At 44.6% G+C, this 24,115-nt stretch overlaps 1 protein-coding gene across 3 annotated transcripts in view; it reads right to left on the bottom strand.

Moving 5' to 3' along the window:
* Positions 1-24,115, bottom strand: part of LOC309415755 (E3 ubiquitin-protein ligase NEDD4-like) — a gene marked incomplete at both ends in the record, with an annotated part of 209,308 nt that overhangs the window by 141,181 nt on the left and 44,012 nt on the right. For all 3 annotated transcript variants that reach the window (XM_082013361.1, XM_082013360.1, XM_082013359.1), the window contains one exon: positions 19,780-19,853. In XM_082013361.1, coding sequence (XP_081869487.1) covers positions 19,780-19,853 — 74 coding nt within the window. The remainder of the gene's footprint in view (positions 1-19,779; positions 19,854-24,115) is intronic.

The following is a 24,115-nucleotide window of genomic DNA, read 5'->3' on the forward strand; positions in this document are numbered from 1 at the left end:
CACATGATTCCTCAGTGTTAAACAAAACACAGTATCATTCTACAGGAGCATGGTGTAAGCTGAATTGTTAGCATGGGCAATCAGATAAAACATTCAAGACAATCAGTGGAGACAAATTACTAGTAAGTTAGGGATGATCAAGTGTAGCACTGAGTACTGGGACAAATGACAGAACAATAAATCTTGACTTGCAACAAGCCACAGAGGACATAAATGAAGTCATAAACTAAAAATTCACAAAATAAGTGACATTTCCATTACATTTAAATTTTCAGGAAAGCAGCAGAAGGAAAAGTTTCTTGCTATTTATCCCAAGTACAGAAGACAGCAAGTTCTGTACAAAAGCACTACCATTAGGAGGCTTGAACCATTGATGTCTACAACAGGAGGGGAACTTAGCAACAAGGGTTGGATTTAATGAATTAAATTCCCCGGCAATTACTGTGTCAACAGTTGAATGAAAAATGCAAGTTATGCAAACACCTTATGGGAGGCAACTGGCCTCTTTGTTTCCAGAGAGTAACAGTCCCCAACATCCTACGGTTAGGCAATGACATGCAGCCACTTCCTTCACTGGTGTTGGCCAACCCCATTCACATCAGCCACATAAACATCCAAGTGGCACATGTACTATTAAAGGCCACAAACCTTTAAAATCATTAGTAGGTAGAAGGCCAAAACTGTTACACAACACGAACATCATTCAATCAGCCTTATTCTCCCCACCCACCCTCAGGCCTGGCTCTTAGGTAAATATCCAACTCTGTTGTTTCTCCGTGAAATATCTACTATTTTCTTTCCTACATGAAAACTGAAAAGGTGGTGATCTCCTGGGTCAGTGCGCTCTCTTAGCCACTACCCTTGGCAAGACAGTCTTTAACTAATGCTACTGAAGCATGTGCCAACACAACTATGTAAAAGTCTCCACCCATCAGGAGATACATATCATGTGCTTATTGCCCAGAAACAAAATTTAATTTATTAATCCTAAGAAATGCTACATTACTCTTCACCCAACTGTATAAGGTAAGTCTGAACTTCTCTCTATCTGAGTAGCCTCCTCCTAAGGGCTTTCTCCCAGAAACGCAGGAGATGTATACTTATGAATAGAACTTATCCCCAATCTGAAGAAAGATTTAAAAAAAAAATTTTTTTTAATCTCCTGGTGCAGACATGGCTACAGCTTCAAGACAGCATGCATTTGCTATCAACAAGATAGTTTCTGAGACTGCAGTTTAATTAAATTGCCTTTCTACATCTAGAGTGGACAGGAACCATAAGTTGCCAAAAGTTCCCAGAAATCAACATTTGTGGGTGCCACAGGAAGTCTACTCAATTAAAAAGGAATTGCTACTGAACAACTGAGAGTACAACACTGAATACCATGCCAGTGAAAATAAGTATAACCCAGTCCAGCAACACCTCGACTGGGACTGTCCTTTTCACAGACCCACACCCCAGATCTGCCTCACTTCCCACAGTCTCCCTCCAGCCTCAGCAGACAGCAGCTGACTCCAATCCTCAACACGAAGCCACACTTCCAGCACAGTGCGAGGCCTAAACTGAACACAGTACAGGCTCTTATGGCGTCTGGCACCCAGGAACTGACATCATCAATATAAATGAGAAATTCCTTATGGAAATGAGCGACTGATTCAGTCTCCAGCTGCCCTCGCGCTGCACCTGACAGCCACACTGCAAAGGCCCCGTGGGCAGGAGCTCTGCCAGGCGGGACGTCCCAGACCACGGCTGCTCCCACTGCCTCCACACGCAATCGCTTCTGGCAAACCAGAACTCCTGAGACCTTCTGTTTTGACCACAGGTCTCTTCCTTTTGCCATAAAAATGCAGCAAAAAGCATATTAAATGCATTATTACATACACAAAGCAGTTTAAAAAAGGGCCAAACTGCCCGTGCAACCTTCACGCACAGGCACTGCGAATCTGCAAATGCACGGTCACACACACTTTTGCCTCCCACAGCTCCAGCTACTCCACCTTCGCATGCAACACGTGCCCACTTTTTTAATTTCATGCCCATTTATTTTATCCAGTGCTTAACCTTGTTCTGAAGACTGAATCACAGAATCACTAAGGTTGGAAAGGACCTTTAAGATCATCAAGTCCAACCATTAATCCAGCGCCACCATGTCCCCTAAACCATGTCCCGAAGCGCCACATCCACACGTTTTTTGAACACCTCCAGAGATGGCGACTCCACCACCTCCCGAGATGGCGACTCCACCACCTCCCTGGGCAGCCTGTTCCAATGCCTGACCACCCTCTCAGTGAAGAAATTTTTCCTAATATCCAATCTAAACCTCCCCTGGCGCAACTATATGAATTTCCTCATAGCCTTTTCTCAGGCTCCAACTTCCAGGGTATTGGACTGTTTCACAAGCATTAATACTGCTCCCCCAACACCCATGGAAACCAAGGGCTGGCATTTTTCCACATTTTACAATTAGCTATCCAAGACACTGAAAAGAAAAACACCGAACAAAACCCAGTGATTTTCTGTGCTGCTTTCTCTGACCTTGGTGTTCGCAGGGCTGTTTCTCTCACTTTTCCCCTCACTCCTCTGCCTGGGCAGAGTTTTTGCCCTTTCTTAAATACGCTTTTCCAGAGGTGCCTCTGGCATCGCTGACAGGCTCAGCTGTGCCCTGCGCTGAGGCGGCTGCAGAACTGGCCGGATCCGGCCCTGTCTGGCACAGGCAGCCCCAGGCGCCCCCCCCAGAGGTCCCCACAGCGCCACTGCCAGCACCTGGACGTGGACGCCCAACGTGCCGCCACGCTCAAAAGCCAGTTTTTGAAAAGTACTTCACAGCAGTTTATGACTATATTAATGTCGCTTTTGCAGGCAGGTGTAAGCTGTTGCTGTACTCTAAGCCATGCAAATATGAACTGTAGCTTGCATCAGCTCTGACACTTGTCAGACAACTTCACAAGCAGACTCTGTCAACTAAACTCAACAAAAAATGGTTTTCTCCCCTATTTGCCGCCCAAAAAGAAGGCAGACCACTTTCTGCTGGGTTAGCGAACTAAACCGGCTCAGCTCGTGGCCCAGCAAGAACTGGGTGCAGGAACTGGCAGGGCTGGCGGGCCTGGGGCCCGCGGTGAGCGGGCAGAGACTGGGGCCGTTTCCCAGGAGAGCTGCAGGGCGGACGCACGGTGTCACTTCTCACCGCCACCTTGCTCAGAACCAGCACGTTACGGGAGGCTGGAGCAGGCCCTTCGGCTTCACCTCCTGAAGACAGCACTTACAGACACAAGGCCATAGACATGAAAATCCATTTCCTCTCCATCTCACAACAGGATTTTAGGTACTAAGTATTCACCCTTGTTGCAACCGCACCCAACACACACGTATAAAATTTACAGGGTTAAGTGAACTGGTGCCATTAGAGGAGCCAACAGGACCATGCTTTAGGATGTTCAGAAAAGGCACGGCTTTCATCGAATGTTTTCATCCAGCTGAGACTGAAGAGATCCCAGCCACAGCCTGTCCCACTTGGTTACCATCACGTCCCGGCTGGGAGCAGCTACCCCCAACAACTCCTCACACTAACACTGGTGTCACTCTAATGGCATTCAAAATACCCATTCTCCACAGCTGCATTAGGAAGGCAGTTGTAGGATGAACTAAGTGAAATCTTGAAATCCACAAGGCACCTTTAGTAATATAAATATCACATTTAGTAACAGAAGCACACTTAACACCAACATTTTGTGTGCTATAACAGGAGGAAAAAACAAATCAAGCCAAGAAAATTCTTCCTGTTTTTAGAGATGATAGGAAATTTGCCACGAGTCATCACCTAAGATTACATTCTTAGTTGCAAAGATGGTTATTTGTCATAAGAATGTGTTTATTAAGAAGGATTGAAGAAAAGCTCGTGTATACAGGGGTTAGCGGTTGCCTGTCAAAGCTCTGCAGCTACATCTGTAAAAGAGAAGGCAGCTGCTTTCACATAAGGCAAAGGGAGGCTGCAGACAAGAGAACAGCTTCAAGAGTATGAATCAAAAAACGTTGACGGGAGAGTTCAGTTTTGTTCTTGTGCGCTATTGCTCATTGTTGCAATGAGGTTTTGGTGACATTCACCATCACGCTTTCCATCTTATCAAACTGCTCCTTCTGGCAAAGAAGGTACCAGGGGAAGTGCAGGGCTAGAATGAGTGATCTCCCCACAAGATAGTTTCACATCAGTTTACAGCGTCCCACTCAGTAAACATTTACACATCTCCTCAGACATACAACTAACTGCTAAAATTATGAAGTCATCTTTTAAAATGGTTACTTTTCCAACTCTGGTCACACAGGTCAACATTATCTCTCAAATATAGGACTCCTGAATAAGGCCCATTGTTCATTTTATTTGTACTCTCTATAGCTATTCAAAAAACATTCATAAAACCCCTTCCCCCCACCCCTCCCTTCTTCCCGGGCACAACTTTACTCCCGAGTTCTCTCCCTCCTCCCCCCGAGCGGCACAGGGGGGCAGGGAATGGGGGTTGTGGTCAGTTCATCACACATTGTCTCTGCCGCTCCTTCCTCCTCAGGGGAAGGACTCCTCACACTCTGCCCTGCTCCAGTGTGGGGTCCCTCCCACGGGAGACAGTCCTCCACGTGGGTCCTTCCCATGGGCTGTAATTCTTCACAAACCGCTCCAGCCTGGGTCCCCCCACGGGTGCCGTCCTTCAGGAACAGGCTGCTCCAGCCTGGGTCCCCCCATGGGTGCCATCCTTCAGGAACAGGCTGCTCCTGCCAGGAGCCTGCACCAGCGCGGGCTGCCCACGGGGTCACGGCCTCCTTCAGACATCCCCCTGCTCCGGCGTGGGGCCCTCCCCGCCTGCAGGTGGAGATCTGCTCCCCCGTGGAGCTCCATGGCTGCAGGGGCACAGCCGGCCTCGCCGTGGGCTTCCGCAGGGGCTCCCAGTGAATCTCTGCTCCGGTGCCTGGAGCACCTCCTCCCTCCTTCTGCACTGACCTTGGTGCCTGCAGGGTTGTTTTCACAATCCTCACTCCTCTCCCCAGCTGCAAATGCCGCGTGCCGTTTTTTTCCCCCCTTCTTAACTGTTATCTCAGAGGCGCTCCCACTGTCGCTGATGGCCTTGGCCTTGGCCACCGGCGGGTCCACCTTGGCTTTATCGGACTCAGGGGAAGCTTCTGGCAGCCTCTCACAGAAGCTGCCCCTGCAGCCCCCACCACTGCCAAAACCTTGCCACGCAAACCCGATACAGTTTCCTGATAGATATTACTGAAATACTTTCTAATTTACCCTCTATTCATAAAACAGTTCAGGGACAATATTTTATTTACTTCTCAGAACAAGAACACCAGCATCTTGGTCCTCTATAGCCCAGAAAACAGTAAGCCAACAGAACTGCTGCTTTGTAGAAACGTAACCAACATCAAACCCAGGATAGCTTTACTTCAGCTAGGGTAGGGAAAAGCAAAAAGGAAAGAGAGTGGATTTTTCTCATAATTTTGCCTCACCCCCTCCTTAGGTATGACTGTTATACCCAGTCACGAGGGTGGGTATATACACACAGGCATGCACTTGCACACCCTTTGTGGTTCTAATAAGTCTACTAAAAAAGGGAACCAAAAGTTATGTCTGCCACCCTGTCCCTAACTCACCCGACGATGATTTCACAGCGAAGCCCTAAGAGTACAGAAAGCCTGACTGTTTCTTTGCAGCGTCTCCAAAATAAAGCTTCGGGCTGAGAGCGCACATCACTTTCCTCCGCCCAGTAGTGGAACAGTATTTATGGAGTAATAATACACGATTGCCCTAGGGGGAGAAAAACAAACAGCCTTTAATGCAAGATGGAGTGGCAGCTGCGCAGTCACACAGGCAACAACCGTGCAAGCTCACCGACGCCATGGAGTGGAGCATGGTTACTTGGGCTAATGGAAGTCTGGATCCACAAGCTCATTCAGAACCGCACTTTGTGGTCCCAGCAGCAAGTCTGGTCCTATCAGGCCCCTGGAGCAGTGAACCCGTTCCTCAGCAGGGCTCGTCTCTGCAAAAGGCGGCAGCCACACTTCACCTCCAGTACATCTGCCAATCTGCATACCCGCACTCTCTACCCTCAACCCCCCTCCATGCAAAGAGGGCAAGTTAAGGGCTGGCTTGTGCACCCCGATACCACTGGTGCCAACCCAGGAGTCGTCTGAGGCAGAAACAAAGAAATGAATAGTTACAGCATCCTGGTTAAATTTTCACCAAAAATTCAATTTATAATCCACGATTTATTACCTGCTAAAACATGGACAGAGGTAGCTGGGTGGATGCTTTTCTTTCTCTCTGGTAGCATTGGCAGGCATGAAACAGTAAATTGTATGCCACTATATTCAGGCTCCTTGAGGTATTATTTTTTAAATGATTTAAAAAATGGAACTCACAAGCTAGGACAGCCTGAGATGCATTTATATCTTGCCTTTTATGCTCATAAAGAGTAACTGGGATACATAAAACTTTCTGGATAAATTCATCTTGACTGAAATCTATCCTCTTCAAATATTAAACCTGCATCAGGATTTCCATCGGGGGAAGAGAGGAGGGAAACAACCCAATTCTTTAGTTCAATGACAAATGTATGTAGAATCTGTCATCTTTGAATGCACACCAGAAGCCAAGAGAAACTATATTGGCCAGCAGCAAAATTGGGGGGGGGGGGGGGGAATTGCACAAAAACTAACCACCAAGTTATACCTGCTCCAGTTACTCACAGAGAAGTTGGGAAAAAACCGCTAGTGCTGAAGCAGTTATTTTTGGAAGCGTCTGCATTCCTCCACTTTCTCCTCTCCACGTCTGCCTACTCCAATGGCTCACGGCGCCCATGGCTTTCTGCAGATCTCCACCCCGGCAGCTCCCACACCTTCACTGCAGCCACAGCCTCCAGCCGAACCATTACCCCAGGGGCTGGCTGCCCCCCTTCCCCGCCTGCTCTCCTGACTCCGGGGCCGGGGAGAAGCCACTCGGCTGCCCACCGCAGGCAGGGTGCTCCGAGCCCACCGCACAGGGGCACGGGACAGGAACGGCTGCCTCACCGTGGGGCACCCACATGCACGGGCACATGCTGACAAGTCAGCGTGACATCGCAGACTGTCCTGAATTGACCATTTGAGGAACACATCTCGGGAGACACTGGCTCCCATTACCCGGGAACAGCTCAACTTTTCATCCACAGCTACAGCTACACTGCTCACAGCTAATGGGAAAGGGTGCCCGACGTCAGGCAGCTGTGGTCCTCCTGCCCCTCCTATTGCAGCTAGGTGATGTGCCACAGCCGTGAGCTACCGCGCACCTTTCATCATATGCTCATTTTCAGCCAAATCATCTCCCTGAATCAACGTGCAGTCCTGCTCACCCTTCTGTAAGCGAGCAGATCCACGCCATCAGGGCATGGCAAGCGGGAAACAGGATCACAGCAGCCGCTTCTTAACATCAGCTTAAACCATCACGAGTTTGCACCTCATGGTGCAAGAGCCAGCCCTCTTTGAGAGTGACAAAAATCACTGTTTCATTGCATCAACACGTGTTGCTCATCAGCAACTACTGCTCTGAACTCCTTCTCACTAGCACTGACCACATGTGCACACCTGGCTGCTCCAGTCCAATGGCAGCACTGGACTGTCGCGGTGAGGGCTAGGTTTTACGCGAAATGCTTCTAGCAACTTCATTAGTTTTGACATGGTTATGTAATGTCGGACTCTCCTCACATCTTACATCAATAAAAAATAACTGTTGTGCTACCAAGACATGCAAAACATTCTTCCAAGTTTTCTCAGGGCAAAAAGCATTGTTTGCAGCACTTGTATTCCTCATTTCACTGGTCTGACCTTCCATAAAACTTGGGAGCATACTCTAAACCATGAATTATGATCTTATTTACATATTTATTTTTACCAGTTAGGTGAAGATTTGTACAACAGCAAGAGGAGCAAGTAAGCAGCTGGGACAAAAGGTAAAGCCGCAGGAAGAGAGTGCTGCCTGGGGCGGCCCAAGGGCCCTCACACCACCTTCCCTCCATTTGGGTTTGCTGCTGCCCCAGCTGTCCCCTCCTGGGGACACCTGTGCCAGCACGGCCTGTGCTGGCAGGCACCAGCATGGCTCAAACCACCGCTCTGGGCTCCCTCATACCTGCCACAGTCTGCCCGTGGCTCCCAGGCAGCGCTCAGGTTAGTCTCTGACAATTCAGGACAAGTTACCACCCCTTACTGTCATTCATGGAGACACTCAGACCTCAAAACTGTTTTTGTTTTTCACTTCATAAATTATTGGTTCAGCTGAAAAAAAAAAAATTTAAAAAAAATGGCTGTGGCGTCTCTAAATGTGCAAAAACTCCATCTACTGGACAAATACAGAACAGAAAGATAGTCCACGACCCTAAGAGGGGACAGCCCAAGCATGAGACGAGATACAGCAGAGACAGATGGCAACAACATGATGCAAGGCAACAACAAACAGCCCCAGACAGTGCGATGGGACATACATCTGCACCGGTCCCTTTGGCTATTAGCTAGGCATCTGTGAGCTTCACTGCCAAAACCAGTTTCATGATGACCAACACAGCTGAAGTGCAGTAAGCAAAACCTTGTTTAAAAGTTTAATGGATTACTGAGGGCGTCAGACCTCACCAAGCAATCACTGACAGTAGCTAACAACCTCAGACGATGGACAGTAGCTTCAAAGAAAGTAGGGTGGCATGGCCAAAGCGGCAAGTTAGGGAAATTGGTCCTTCTGCAGCAAATGAATCCATGTATACCAACCCAAGCAAGAAAAACAGGATGTGGAAGTAATGGTGATATATGATGGTAAGAGGCAACGAGGGCTCCAACTTACTAATTTATACTGAAGAAATCTGCAGACTTCACAGGCTGGACATGCAGTCGCTGCTGCAGGCATGCGGCACAGGCAGTGAACAGAGAAATGGGAGGCAGCACAGGGCTCAAGGCCAGACACCCAGGAGAGATCCAAACCAAAATCATGGCATGTGCCTCGGACAAGAGAGGCATGACGTGCACCAACATTTTGATAACATTTGTTATCAACACAGACATGTCTGAATTTGTAATTGCAGATGGGAAAATGAGCCTGGGAAAAGGAGAGAAGTCCAGAAAACTGACATGCCCAGAAACCCATTCTTGTGTTTTCACCAGCTGGTAGGAATATACTTAATTCATAGCTCCATACACAGAAAATAAGCTATTTGGCAGAAATACCACTTCCTAGCCATGACCCTTGACTTGTGGCCTGCTCGCTGGCTTCCTATGAAACCTCATCCAGCTCTGTTTCTTAGGGCCTCCTTCACACCTCAGGGAAGTGGAGGGAAGACTGCTGTGGAAAAGGACAGGATGGGAAATAAAGTCACAGAGCCCTCAGCTGGTCATTCGTGCTGCTTGTGGTTTAGCCCCAGCCGGCAACTAAGCACCACGCAGCTGCCCGCTCACTCCCCCTCCCACAGTGGGATGGGGCAGAGAATTGGGAAAAAACTCGTGGGTTGAGATAAAAAACAGTTTAATAGGACAGCAAGAGACAAGGAAACAATAACGATCACAATTATAATAATACTCACAAAGGAACGTACAAGAACAAGTGATGTCCAATACAGCAACTGCTCACCACCCGGCGATCGATAGCCCGTCCCCGAGCAGCGATTCCCGCACCCCGGCCAACTCCAGTTTATGTACTGGGCATGACACCGTATGGTAGGGAATATCCCTCTGGCCAGCCTGGGTCAGCTGTCCTAGCTGTGTCCCCTCCAGCTTCCCGTGCACCCCCAGCCGTCTCGCCGGCCGGCCAGCATGAGAAGCTGGACTGTCCTTGAGTACATTGCAATAACTCAAAACATCGGCACATTATCAACATTTTCTCAACCCCAATCCAAAATACAGCCTCGCGCTGGCTTCTGTGAAGAAAACCAGCTCTATCCTGGCTAAAACCAGGACAATGCTTGAGAGCAAAATGCCCGGAAAGGTCAGTTAGCAGGATGATGGAGAGCAGCATGGAAGGAGGGAATCCCCAGCCACCCCACTGTCCGAAAGGTCTAATCATATCCCTGTATGAGCAATGTAACCACCCCGTTTGGTGTCAAGAGCCGTGGATCCATCACATTCACATGGCATTTCACCTAGTTCTGTTCACGATGCTCCGAATGGCCCAGGGAGAGGTACCAAGCACCTTAAGGACATGTGTTCAGTTATCAACAACATTTGACTTCAGTAAGCTGCAGTGTTTACTGGAAAGGCTTAAGCAAAGCTTTAAAAGTTAATGATTGAGCAGCAACTTGATTTTGCAATGTAAGATGCAAGGTTTTCCCTCACAAGATGCTTTAGTATTTTCTTCTTTTAAGGCAATCATTTCTGCCTTCCTTTTACTTGGCCCCACAGACTAGCCTATGATTCCAAGAAGGATTTTTTTAAAAACAAAATGCCTGCCATTATCTTGTTTCTGTAATAAAAATTCGGTTTACTACTTCAAAAAACAAGAAAATCTTCCTTTTTGAAAGGAAAAAAGAAATATTGAATTACAATAGATTATTCTGAGTTTACAGGAGTGAAGTTTCACTGGCACTTCAGTGAAAAGCTGACAGAGCAGTAAAACATGTTCAAGTCATTTGGGAGATTTGCAAAGGTTTAAGAGAAAGAGACACCAACATAACATAAGCACTAATTCTCGTTAAACAAAGATTGAAAATAGGATAAAAGCCATTTGAAATCTAAAATGCCAGACATCCTTAAATGTATATGCACAATCCCAGGACTGAAAATTTAGGACAGAAATAAATACTTCACACACAAAAGAAAAACTCCACAAAAGAAAGCTTCTCCGAGTCTGAGGGACTGCCGTTCTAGCATCACACAGAAGAAAAGAGAAACTTTTCTTCTGAGCAATTATCTGATGAAAATTATTTTTCACTGTGACATTATAAACTTCAGGAATTATTACTAAGTCCGCTTATTCATTAGCAAGACTGCATACTTGAATAAGCAGTACTTCTCCATTTACAACTACTGAAATATATGCCCAGTGCATCCTGAAGAACATAATATATATACATGAAAATGGATAAAACCCTGCTGATTTCGGAGAAAAACATGAAAGCCTGGTTTCCACCAAAGCCATCAGAGTACCAGTGCGTGGCAGACGCTGAGGAAATTCTCTGGTGCCCTCTGCTGCCAGCTACCAAAAGTGAAGGAGCTCCGGCCTCGCTGGCTCCTGGCCAGCATCACCCATGGGTGTCACCGCACACCCACCCTGCGGGGAGCCTCCCTGCCCACAATTAAAGCCACTGCACCAATTTAATGAATATACTGATACACCTTATGCCCACACTCGGCCGCCTAATACTCTCTCATTTCACTCACCCATACGAAGCAAAATCAACATTGAGGTTTCATAAATAAAAATACCTATTATGCGATTATTTCTTCTGAGCAGGCTTAAACCTCTTCTCATAGCATCACCCCCTACTATCCTCCAGTCATACATTTTGGGACAAGTCTTTGTTTTGCCGTCCCTCCAAATGCTTTCTTGAAGCGGAGCCTGAACCATTCGCTGTGACCATAGTCTGAGAGTACATGCCTGGAGCTCCTAGCTCGCTCCGCCATCGTGGGTCGCTGTCCCCTTCCGTCACGCCCGTGAGACCGGGGTGTAAACCCAGTCACCCTACGAACAGCTGCAGGTAAAGTGACAGAGCAAGGTCACACTACGGTGCAGGGACGAAATGCGCTGCTGGAGCAGGCAGACAGGAACGTGGGCTTTTTGGTGCTTGCAAATACACAGACTGCAGCGTCCTTACCTTTCTTCAACACCACCACCGATAATGTCTTGAGCAGAACTGCTACACAGTAAAGGGTATGCCCCAGGACTACCCGATACCACCATTATTTGAGCGTGAATCTTGCAAATCCCTCAGGAGAAGCATAACAAGACAAGAAAGTACAAAGGGACTTACTGAACAGCAGGAGTGTGAAGGAAGGAGACCACTCCGGCTCTTGCAATTACTGAGGTTATATATCGCATATACTGAGGATGTACCACCACCGACAACAGCTACAACCAGAAAACAACCACCTCTGACTACATTTGGTCCATTCATCCTCCTTTCCAGGCCGGAAGGCACAGCTGCTTTAGACCCAGCACTGAATGAGTTCATCGCAGCATTTGCCCAAGGCTGCTCTGACTGCCTTGTAGTTTTTATTTAGGCATACTAATTTAATAGGTAAAGCACGAGCTGTGTGTGATAGCTGAAGCTAAGCAATGCAGATGCTACCTTGTCAAAGATACTGCTTTCTTCAGGACATCCTCACCATCTAGTATTTTACTGTCAGCCTCTGAACTTTTTTTTTACTCCTTTGCCTTCCAAAGTACAGCTTGGTTTGGATTTAACAAAGCTCAATCGGTTTCTTTCCCTTCTCCCTACTCTAAATAACATGTTCACTTCTACTATACCAGAAAAACTGTCATTTTTTTATCACAAATCGAGCTGTCCTTTAGAATATGTTGCCAGTAAACTTCCCCCCTCCAATGCAATACTGTAACAGCCATATGTTGAATCATTCATCATTTAGAAAAAAGTAAAGACAGTGGTGATAAGAACTCATGACAGTTTCATCCCAATGCCTACTTACAAGCACTCATTCAAGTTCTCAAGAATAAAAAGTCTTATTTGATTCTTATTTTTTGTTGAAGTACCATAACAAATCAAGATGTTCTAGTGAAATTCAACTTGCATTGCCCAGTGCTCCCTCAAAACATAGCAAGTGCACGGCAAATGAGAAAATTAAATAGCTACAGCAGGCACAAAGCAGAGGTAGAGAGCAAGCGTGGGTAAGACTCAACACTTAGTTATCAATGGCATTGCACAAAACTCAAAAAGTGGAAGGTTTGTATTGCTTTGAATATTCCATTTCTCAAAGCCTTAAGCCAGCAGAAAAGTGGTTTTCTATACTTTTTTTTCCCCTTTGACTAGAAAAAGGAAAAAGAAACACAGTATGAACTCTATCCTACTTGAGCAACTGCCATCTAGTTGAGTGGCTTTGTTGAATTCGGTCATTTGAGAGGTTTGCAGTACAGAACTCTCCAGCTTTGCTCCACCTCCAGGAACCCCCGCAGACAGGATATATGACGTATTTTCATTCTGCAGTAGGTGCCATTTTGCACTACCGAACCATTTTTCCAAAAAAATCACTCCTGTGAATCCAGTTAATGTAACATTGTACTGGGTAAGATTTTTTTACTAATGGCTGGTGTCAAAATCCATTTCATTAGGCCCACCACAAAAAATAATTCAGAAGTTTGAGTTTTGTCTATTTTTACATGCAGTAAATAATTGCAAAGAAAACAGAAGTTATGGATAAAACCCCTTCCTTGTTGAGCTGGGTATTAAAGACCCAGCAGAGGCAGTGCTCCTGCTCACTCGGGTAGCGCTTGTCAAGCACTTTATTGTGAGGCACTGCAGAGGCAGCTCATTATGAGCCAGACTATTTCAAAAAATTGTTAATTTTTGAGAGCAACTCACTTCAATTAATTTGTCTGTGCTTGACAAAGGAGATATCAGTACGAGGAGGAGAACAGGCTAAAACCCTGTTCCAAGGTAGCACACTCGCTAGGGGAGATAGTTCCAGGGGTATAACTGTCACCAGAATTTTTCCATCAGTTAAAACAGGACATACCTTAACTCGAACTGGACTAGAAAAGTGATAGCTTTTCTTCTTAAAAGAATAGCTAAAAGGTAAGCATCTGCTATCTGGGTCTTCTTGCAAGGCACATTCACAGGCACAGGTGCTCTCCTTCCATTGCCAGCCCACAGTAACAGCGTACACAGGAACTAAAGAATTCAGCCACATTTCAAGCAGCCTTGTTCTCAACAGGGGTACACGGTATGACCTGAAATACCACCAGCTGCCTGGAGCCTGCATGACCTAGCACTAACACCACTACCGCTAAATCACTGACCCTAGACACGGGAAATCAGAGCAGAAAACAGGCTTGCATCTGGGCTGCGCCTTTCAGGCTGCAGGCTTTTCAGAAAAGAGCAGGTAAAAGCAATAAACCCAGAGGCAACCCATAACAAGCTCTCATCTCATTAGAAATGTAGCTTCCCGTTAATGAAAAACATCCATAATGTTAACTGAAAAGCAATTTACCTTTTTCAACTTCCAGACAGCCACAATTTCCACTTACTTCATGATTTAGAAGGCAAAAGCAGCAACTTGGAAATTCCATCAGATATACCCATCTACAGTATACACACAATTCTTCCCTTCTTTCCAAAACTGTTAAGTAAGAACATCCACACCAATTGTCTTACTTTAAACAACCAGTAACAACCAGAAGGCATTTCCTTCTCACCGTTATCACTTGTGAGCGCATTTGTGTGTGTATGCAGAAACTGTATTTGTAAGAAGCACGTGACCTCTGTGCCAAATAACCCGACGGCCATCCCAGTGCTACCTTCAGACGTGCTGTATTTTACTTACCTCTATTTTTTACAAGTAGGGGAAAATAAAATAATCAAAAACCCAAATCCACACTGGACATACCCTCAGGGAAAGATATAAACTTGTCCACTGAGGCAGACTGTGCGCAGCAAACAGGACGAGTCACCAGAGTCGTACTTCTACTTAGATTTCAGTAATATGTAACGATATTCAGGAGAGGAAATTTCATCTTGTACTCCAGGGCTCTCTAGGCAGTAACTGCGTGCAATGACTTGCACAGTGCAGCCTCAGCCGTGATGATACTCATAGCGCCATTCCCAATGTGTGAGTAAAAACAAAATAGTAATAAATAATTGTTCCGTATGTTGCATAACTAAGATTAACTACATTATAATTTGCATTACTTAACTACGTACAAGAATACAAATACTAGATGAATTCATTAAGACATTACATTTGAGAAGTTGAGGGGGGATTAAAAGGAAATAAATGTAAAATAATAATGCCTATATTAGAATAGAGTATGTGTCAGGTGATAGATGTATGTGCCAATGCACTAGACAGCAACAAGATTGTGTCTTTCAGAGTTAAGCATGCAAAGCTAATGCTAAATTCACAAAATTCCAGTTTGCAGTATCTAGTCTCCGTCAGTATGCAAAGACTTGTAATTTTACAGGAAAAACGCAAAGCAGGTTATAAAAAACTTGTATCTACACTGATTAGCCACTTACATACACCTCAACTAAAACTATGTAGATGAAATGCATCATGTTTAACCATCACCTTGGGTTGCTCAAAGCTACTATTTCATTCTATATTCTAGTATACTTTGTGTCACTGTAATCATAATCCTATAAATTTCTGAACTCTTCTATATCATTGCTTACTACTGAAATGATTTCATAAGCCAAAAAGAACTTCAAAAAAAGCAAAATCAAAAGCGTTGAGTTTTCTTTATTGTTACAGTCTTCAGAAGAAAAATACTAGTTTCTCCAGTGCTCTACACTGGTAAGAGATTGTCCTTGGATTTAATCAGGCAACAAATGGCTTTCAGACTCTGCAAGCCTACAGGCAATGTTTCATAATGGTGAAGTTGATTAAAAATGGTAAGGAAAACCCACAGAGATGCAAAACACAATGTATGCCTTGTAGTTAATCTTTCACAGCTACACGGTAACTTACTATTCTGCCCCAGTATTAAGCCCTGTGTGACTCTACCATGAAGACACACATCAACTGCTGGGGCTGTAACTTTGCAATTCTAACAAGTTTCCAAATTATTTTAGATTAACTCATTCTAAAGTGCATAACTATCTAAAATATTTAGCAGTCACTCGACCTTCTTTCTCCCAAAAAGGATATTACAAAGATCAGGAACTTGTCCTCAACACTTGATTTAATGTCTGAGAAGAGGCAAAACCCCCATGTACTTGTCCAGAAGTGCCGGTTATGAACGACATTACAGAAATCCTACCGCTTCAGAGCACGCGGGATACCACAAGTGTGTTAAAACCCCCAGACCACGCTGTTGTGCCTTTGGGTGCTGACGACTTCTTTTCCCTTTGCTATGACAGCGGCAAACACACAATGCGTGCCGTAAGTCAACTCTGTCCAAATCTACACCGGGATGAACCACAAGGCATTTTCCTCTGTTCTCAAGTGTTATTTTTCAAAGCAAGGCCTATTTATCTGCATGTTTCCAACAACAGAGCCTGCTCGTTGTGCGGAGCTGCCTCAGTCTGGCTCCTGTGCCTCCTTCGTGTCGTCCTTGCTGACGCACACCCACAGCGCAGCGGCTTTTCCCCGCCGGCCCGGCACCTTCCGTGCAGGAGGGACGGCCGCCCCACCAGACGCCGCAGCGCTGGGCCGCCGCTCCCCCCACGCGCGCCCTGGCCCGGCGGGAGGAGACCCTCTCCTCTCCCTCGCAGCCTGGCAGGCAGCGTGGGCGCCCGGGAGACTCAGCCCCAACCCCGCTGCCGGCGCGGCCGCAGCCTCCTGTCCGCCTTCCCGCGGGGCTGGGAGGCTCCGGGAGGACACGTGGGTGGTCGCTTCCCAAGGGCAGCAAAGGGAGTTTTGGGGCAGGCAGGCTCCAACTGCTGCAGGTAAGGACAGGAATGAGGGAAGCCAGAAGATTCAAGAGGAGACCAGCTGCTGCGAGAGACACCTTCTGTCACAAGTGCGGAGAGGACATTCAGGAGTGAGAGCGCAGAGCTCAGCTGTTCCTTCTTCCCCCGGCCGCTCCACCGGGTGCGCCAAGGGGTGTTCTGCACCTACCAAGAAGGTCCTCGGCACGGCCCACTCGGTTATTTCACCCTTTGCCGCCTCTGCTGACAAGGGCCTCGGTAACCGCACGCCGCCTCGCAGCCAGCACCCACTGCACTTACAGGTTCAAATGATTTACTGTCACATCAGGTACTGGCCTGAGGCTGCAGGCTAAAAGTTACACCATCACAAAAATCAACTCGAAAGAGATTTGTGACCTCATGGAAATTATTAATGGGGAAACAATGTGTCAGGGTCTACATCCACGCCGAGAGAACTCATGTAGACAGGATTAGCTATTGCTGGTTTTTAGGGATCCTGAACATACGCTACAAAAAACCTACGTATACAGTTCTAATGCCCGTAAATTTTCCTCATCCTCTTGCTTAGGTCAAACATTACATGTTTCTCCTCCACCACTCCAAATGACAATTTAATCATCTACTCCGTACTGATCCTCAACAGAGCTGTTAATGGCATAGTTGTTACACAACACACTCTGGGCAGCTATACTCAAAAGTGATACTATCTGCAACTTATATCGTACCTAAGGTTCAAGCAGCATGAAATGTTAATATCTCAGGGAGGTATGCAAGGCCCCTAAAACAAACAGAAAAATTTAACTGGAACTTTAGCCAAAAAAGACTTTCTGAAAGCTTGCCAACACAGCAATACAAGCATTTCACTAAGTTTATAATATATGATGCTGTCAGTCTCAACTTTTACTAAAGAACTGTTTAAAACAAAGTTAAAAACATAAGTTGGGAATATGTTTTTAACTCTCTGGTTTTATGGAAATCCTACTGACTTGAGACCAATTTACTTAAATATTTAAGGGCCACATCAATAGAACTCCGTTCAAATTTCACTTAGTTTTAACCTCGTGCATTTTGAAAGATGAAAGGTAGTTTTACGATTTATCAATTCCTAAGCAGATTTTAGGAGTTCTTTTGAACACGACATCTTAAATATTTACAAAAGTTCTATGAGAAGTATGGCCGAAGGAGATACTACAATGCCAGGGATTCAGCTGCAAAGATTCCAATGTATCCTTTAACAAACCAAATGAACACTAAAAAGATTCCCACTTCTCTCAGATTACTTCTGTGAATTTGCACTTCAATATTTATATAAAAGTTCCTCTTAATGAGAAGATTCAATATTCCAACCACTAGCTTTGCTTTTTTCAAAAGAAGTCCTAAAATTTAAAGCTCTGGAAGTAATGCAGAAATAAAATCCAGCCAATTAAGTATATCAACTAAACCAACAATCTGTAATTGTATGAAAAGGCCAAATTAAACGAGATCTAGAAAAAGCAAAAGTTAGCACATAAATATGGCAATTCTAGGGTCAGTATTTGCAATAGAAATCTTGTTTTCTCTGTACCTTAGTCCCACCTCATTTGCTCCTCCTGTCTTATTTCGGTACTGCAGCATCTCAACGCCAACTGCAGGAGTCTATGAGGCAGACGCTCATGCCGTGAGCAAGCAGTAGTACTCCTATAGTGCGACCCAGCGACACTATTAACAGTACTACCTCGGACCTCCTCAGCAAGCACGGTGTGTCCGACTGCATCTACATAATGGCTGCTTCTTTTGTTGCTTATGGTCAGCATCAAAAGCTGTTCTTCAAAATAGCAAATTTAGGGAAAGAAAAAAAGCTTTGTCTTACCATGTTCTGCACACAGCTACCAAAGGAATGTTTGTTGCGAACGTCACAAAAAAAATTGAAGTTGATTAAACTTTTAATTGCTGCTTTCATGTAGTTTGAAATTAAATACGCAAGCTAGTGAACAATTTGTAAGCATCATTAAAGAAATACAGGAAAATCCACACGGAGGCTCATTTATACATTAAGAAATTAGTCACTTCAATAAAAGCTACAATGGATACCACTAATTTCAAACTGACAAAAAACTTATAAGTACACTGGAGCATTTGCAGTAAAGAATTTCCTCACACTTAGGCTTGAGATAGCAAGAACATCAAAACTGAATTAACCTTCAGGAAAAAACACATTAAAAATTAATGCTTCCTGGTTCATTTTGGCTTCAGAACCAGCTTCTCTCCCAATTGCTATCTGATTTGATTCTTTAAGTTGCTGCACAGCAAGCCTAGACTTGGAGAAAAGCTATTCCTACAACTGTGACTAATTCTTTTAAAACAGAAGACTGGAGAACGTACAAAGTGACTGTATCCGCATCTTTCCATTAGACTGTTTAAAATCAGTTTCCTTGTTTGACAATTGTTATTTTGGCCAAAGACCAGCGCAAGCTATGGTCTGTTTGCCCCATCTTTTCATATGCAGATGAACAGGGAAGCAATCATATGAAGACTGCCTTATGTTCTCCAAAAATTTCTCTTTTCCCTCTCAAGTCCCCAGTTTAAAACTCAAGGTGGTTCAAGGCTCAACTGGAATTAAAACCTGGACTTGCCATAGCCTAACAGAAAAGCACTAAGTCATCGCAGTTCACCCTGAACTCTTTTCTACATTAGTACTTACTGCAGGCCTTCTCATGGCATAAGCTGAACAGGAGAAATGCTTTTATTGCCTTTCTCTCCAAAAGGTACCACCCTTAGGAAATGCAAGAGTGGCACCCAAGACCAAGACAATTCACAGTCTGGCTACAAAGTCAGACTTTGACGCCTGGCACCTGAGAGACTGGCACTGAAAGCCAGCAGGGGAAGCAGAGCTTCCTCAAAATAAGACAAGGGTACTGCTGGCTTTTGGTCTTCCTTGCACTATGTGGGGCATACGGGGAGATAGCTGGGAGTTGCTTTAGGCATTGCCAAATACTGCCGAAGTCTGAGCTGCTCCTCGCGCGCTCGCAGAGCTGAGGCAGACGGTGAACTCGGGGAATGGCTTCCTGCGGTGGGAGAGGGCGTCAACAGCTGCTGCCGGGATTAATGGCTTTCTTGCCAACACACAGCCCATAATTCGTGTTGGTTGCAATCAAGTAGTAGGATCTCTCATCACGTTTATGAACAATCGATTATAAAGCGTCTTTGCTCTGCTAAGTTTATTCTGTTTGAACACATAAAATAGTCAATGCAGAACACCTACCTGGCTCCAAAGATGTCTTTTTTCGCTAGATCAATGCCAGAAACCACCTTTACCCTGAGGATACGAGACTCCTCCTGTTAATAAAAAAGAAAACAGGTTTAATGTTTATTCTGTAACTCATTTTGAAGATAAACAGTTCGCAAGAGGTTAAGCTATGAATGAACTCTCAGCCTTTAGATAGCAGGAGTCTTTAGTAGGTAGGATTTTAAAAAGAAAAACCTCTTTTTAAGGAGGTATACGTTTATCTGCTGAAGAATAGCCTGAATCCAAACATGAAGGGCATACAATTCCAGTCAGAGCTGTTAAGGAGTTAAACAAAAGCAGAGTAAGAGTAGATAAGAGTAATAATATCATCATCATTATAATGTAACAGTAATAGTAATACAAGTAGAAGACAATTTGCTGAACAGAGCCATTTCAAATCCTAAATGATCCATACTCCACAGAAATTCATTCTGGTTAGACTCTAAAGCTTGTCCTGGTTTCAGCCAGGGTAGAGTTAATTTTCTTCATAGAAGCTAGCGTGAGGCTATGTTTTGGATTTGGGATGAGAAAATGTTGATAAGGTGCTGATGTTTTGAGTTGTTGCTAAGTACTCAAGGACAGTCCAGCTTCTCATGCTGGCCTGCAGCGAGCAGGCTGGGGGTGCACGGGAAGCTGGGAGGGGACACAGCTGGGACAGCTGACCCAGGCTGGCCAAAGAGATATTCCATACCATATAACGTCATGCTCAGTATATAAAGCTGGGACAAAGAAGAAGGAAGGGCTGGAGGGACGTTCGGAGTTATGGCGTCTGTCTTCCCAAGAAACCACTTTGCTAGAGTGGCATCTTATTTCTGCACTTTTACTCTTCCAATTATCTCCCCCATGCCACCGTGGGGGAGTGAGCGAGCGGCTGTGTGGTGCGTAGTTGCTGGCTGGGGCTAAACCACGACAAGCTGTCTCTTCAAACACAAGGGAAAATATTCATTTTGTCCAATAATGCTACTACCTCTTGGTCAGAGAGATGTCTGTGGTTTTAAAAAAAAAAAAAAAAAAGGTTGCACGGTTAAAAATAAAACCTTAAAATTAAATTTTTTAAACCTGTCTCACCACCTTGGTATATACAGAGCTCAAAACCAACTTTCAATGGCCCAGGGCAATTTCTGAAGATGCATATTACTAGGACATCAACCTGATGCTCAGTTTATCACTTCATTACATTAAGCTCCTGATTGGTATAAATGGTATTTTTACTCTTTTTTTTCCCCACCCTGTTTGACTAGTTTATTTTTGCTACACAAAGAAGCCACCAAAATTAAAGCTGGAAAGGATCCTACAGAAGGAGGTTCTGCAGTCACCTGTATCAGTTATACCTTTTTCTCCTCTGATAAGCAAGCCTTCCACAACTGCAAGATACAAGATTCAATTACGGTAATTTGAGACTCCATTCCTTGAAGCTTGTTCAGAAAACAATAACATTTTCCCACAGGTTTATCCTAGCATGACCATACCACACCTAGTCTATTTGCTTTAGATAGCTAAAAGCGAGACACAGATTTCCTAGCTGTATCTGAGATTTTTGAGATTATTAGGATGGTCAGAAACACGCCAGAAGCAAAGCCGTACCTGTCCAGTACAATATCATTCCTTTGGGAAGAGCCAGAAACAGATTACTTCAGAGAAAGAAAAACAGAAGCCTCATTGAACCTGTCTGCAGGGAGAGTTTCATCCTGACATAACTCCTGCCATAGTTACTGTGCTGCATTAAAATGAAAGCTTGAGGATTTAAATACTTTCTGAGAATTTGCTTGTTGGGATTCTTTCCAGCAGCATTTAACACTGTCCAAAGTAGTTTCTAATTAAGAAAACAGGATTCCTTCCCAAAAGAGACTAAAGCTTACCAGCGAGGTGAACAAAACAGTATGTGAAAAAGAACAATTCAATGGACTTATGTTAGTGGATAATGAATTTTATTTTTTCCCATATGTTAAATTTTTTTCCAATCTGCTAATGTCAATACAGTATGCCGAGTATTGTAAAGCGATTTTAATAGACAAAAGGCAACGAACTTGCAAATTGTGACCAAGAAAATTCCTTCATTAAGAGAAGACAGCATAGGGGAAAAAAAAAATCAGAAATGCAGACTATTCAGACCTTACTGAAGGAGAACTGGAGGCTAAGATGTTGCAATACTAAGTGGAGGCGGGGAGAGAGATTTCTGACAGTTACTATATTATCAATGCTACTCAGATTTCCTCTCACAAAGTCCAACATCAACTTTGCTAGAGTGGCATCTTATTTCTGCACTAAAATCACCTCTGTGTATTAACTGAATTAAAAAAAAAAAATTTAAAAAAATAACATCACAGAGCAGGATGAAGTCCAACTATGGGAAGATCCTTAATTCAGGTTCTGCAGGACAAAAGATGATGCTCCAGACTATCTAAACAGATAGATTCTCAAAAACATACTTGAAGTTTCACTTCATACTTCAGGTACACCAGAAGTTATGACCCTGTTCCCTCCCTGCATGCAGGCTCTCAGCCTCTAAATATTCCATTTTTACCAAACAGAAACAGTGCTTTTGCCAATGTCTGTTCAAATTTTCACATGCATGAGATGTGTAATATTTTTTAAAAATCATTAGAACACCTCAATTAGTAACGAGGCCTCACCTATCTATCCTCAAACTTTTTCCTTCAGTCAGTAAGATACTTACTTTGACAGTATCTATTGTATACAAGAAGCAAGGTGAATTTTAGATGATGGAAAATTCTTCTGCAGAACATGACACTTTATATATCATGCTCTGAGCCAGAGGAGAGCTGTTCAGACAGCTCGTCTGTAAAGTAATTCTCTTGCAATGCACCAAACTTGTCTTACCTGTATCATTTTGTCTAAAAGCATTCACAAAAGCACCGTAACAACGCAGGTGCATTCATGTGCACACATTCACATAAAAAGCATAATAAAAGAATATTCCAGCTCATGAGACTACACAAAACCTCAAATAATATAGATGAAGGGTTCCCCAATTAAGCTTGCTCAAGCATCAACCGCAAGACTGAAGGGCAGAAAAAAAAATGTGCTTCATATTCTTATGCTTTCTCCTTGTGTTCCAATTTCTTCATTTATCTCCAAGTATGCTGTGCCTAGGTAAAGAAAGAGGTTAAATTTTCACTGCAACAGAGAGGTAATCTGGTAAAAGACTGCTTGGGTAGGCACTGTGAGAGACTTGAAACAGAGCATCAATTACCTGACCCACCCTTCTCTGAAAAGACTGTACAAGAAAAGAAAATTAGGATTTGGGTTTGTTTTTCTTGTAAGCTCAGGGCAGAATGACAAAGAGTAGCCAAGACAAGATCAATAAAAGTGGAAAAATTCTGAGCAAGAAGACCCAGGATCCAAACCCCAAATAAAGTGATGCCTCCGCAGCTTTGAGCCTGAGCTGATCTTTAGTTAAGCAGCACTTAACGCTTGCTGAGATTAAGGTCGTGTTTACACATACATTTCTTTCTGTGGGAAGTGCCAACTTAAACAGCTCTCGCTTCCAATTTATTCCATTCCCACCGACATTTTCCTGAAGCTAGGTTAACACCTTGTGCCAGTGGAGCCCACAAAAGGCACGGCAACAAAACTGACGATAAGGGGAGGAAGAAATGGGCAGCCAGAGATGAAGGGTATGGAGGCAGCTGCTTAAACGCCAGAACTGCTATGCAAAGATATAACGTGGCACCAAGGCCAGAAATTCGAGGCTTCAGCCTGCAACACTCATTCACATTCAGCTGAGGTTAGAAAATGCTGACTTATCTTTTATGTTTTACTCCAAATTACCTACAATTCCAGGATGGGGAAGTCCTTATGTACAAGCATGGAGAATGTCTTCACTGAGGCCTGTGTCACCCAGACATACTCTCCAGATTAAAAAAGCCGACTTAACCATCACTCCAGAATGAGCTAACTATAAACCAAGACCACCTGCCAGTAAAGCTAACTCCTCTTGTAAGCCTTGGGCTCATTGCTCGTGCTCTGCACAGCGTGACTGATGCCTCTGAAAAGCCTAAGACCCGAGTCGGTAATCCAGCACTGCCAAGTCCAGTGCCACCCCTAAGGACCTCTGTGTACGCTCCAGCACCCAATCCGATATATCCTGCAAAGAGTGAGCTGACTCGCTTTAGCACGCAGGAAAACCCCAGACACAAGCAGAGAGTGGGATAAGGAAACAAATTTGGAGGGTTAAGGAGAAGTGATATGTTGCAGAGCTATGGTTCTTGTTGGGATTCCACACATGGGAGACAGGGTCTGCAGTGAGGTTGAAGGATACACGGAGGGACATACGACTGGGCCCTAATTT

Source organism: Phaethon aethereus (assembly GCF_964289735.1).
Source record: "Phaethon aethereus genome assembly, chromosome: Z".
Classification (NCBI taxonomy): domain Eukaryota; kingdom Metazoa; phylum Chordata; class Aves; order Phaethontiformes; family Phaethontidae; genus Phaethon; species Phaethon aethereus.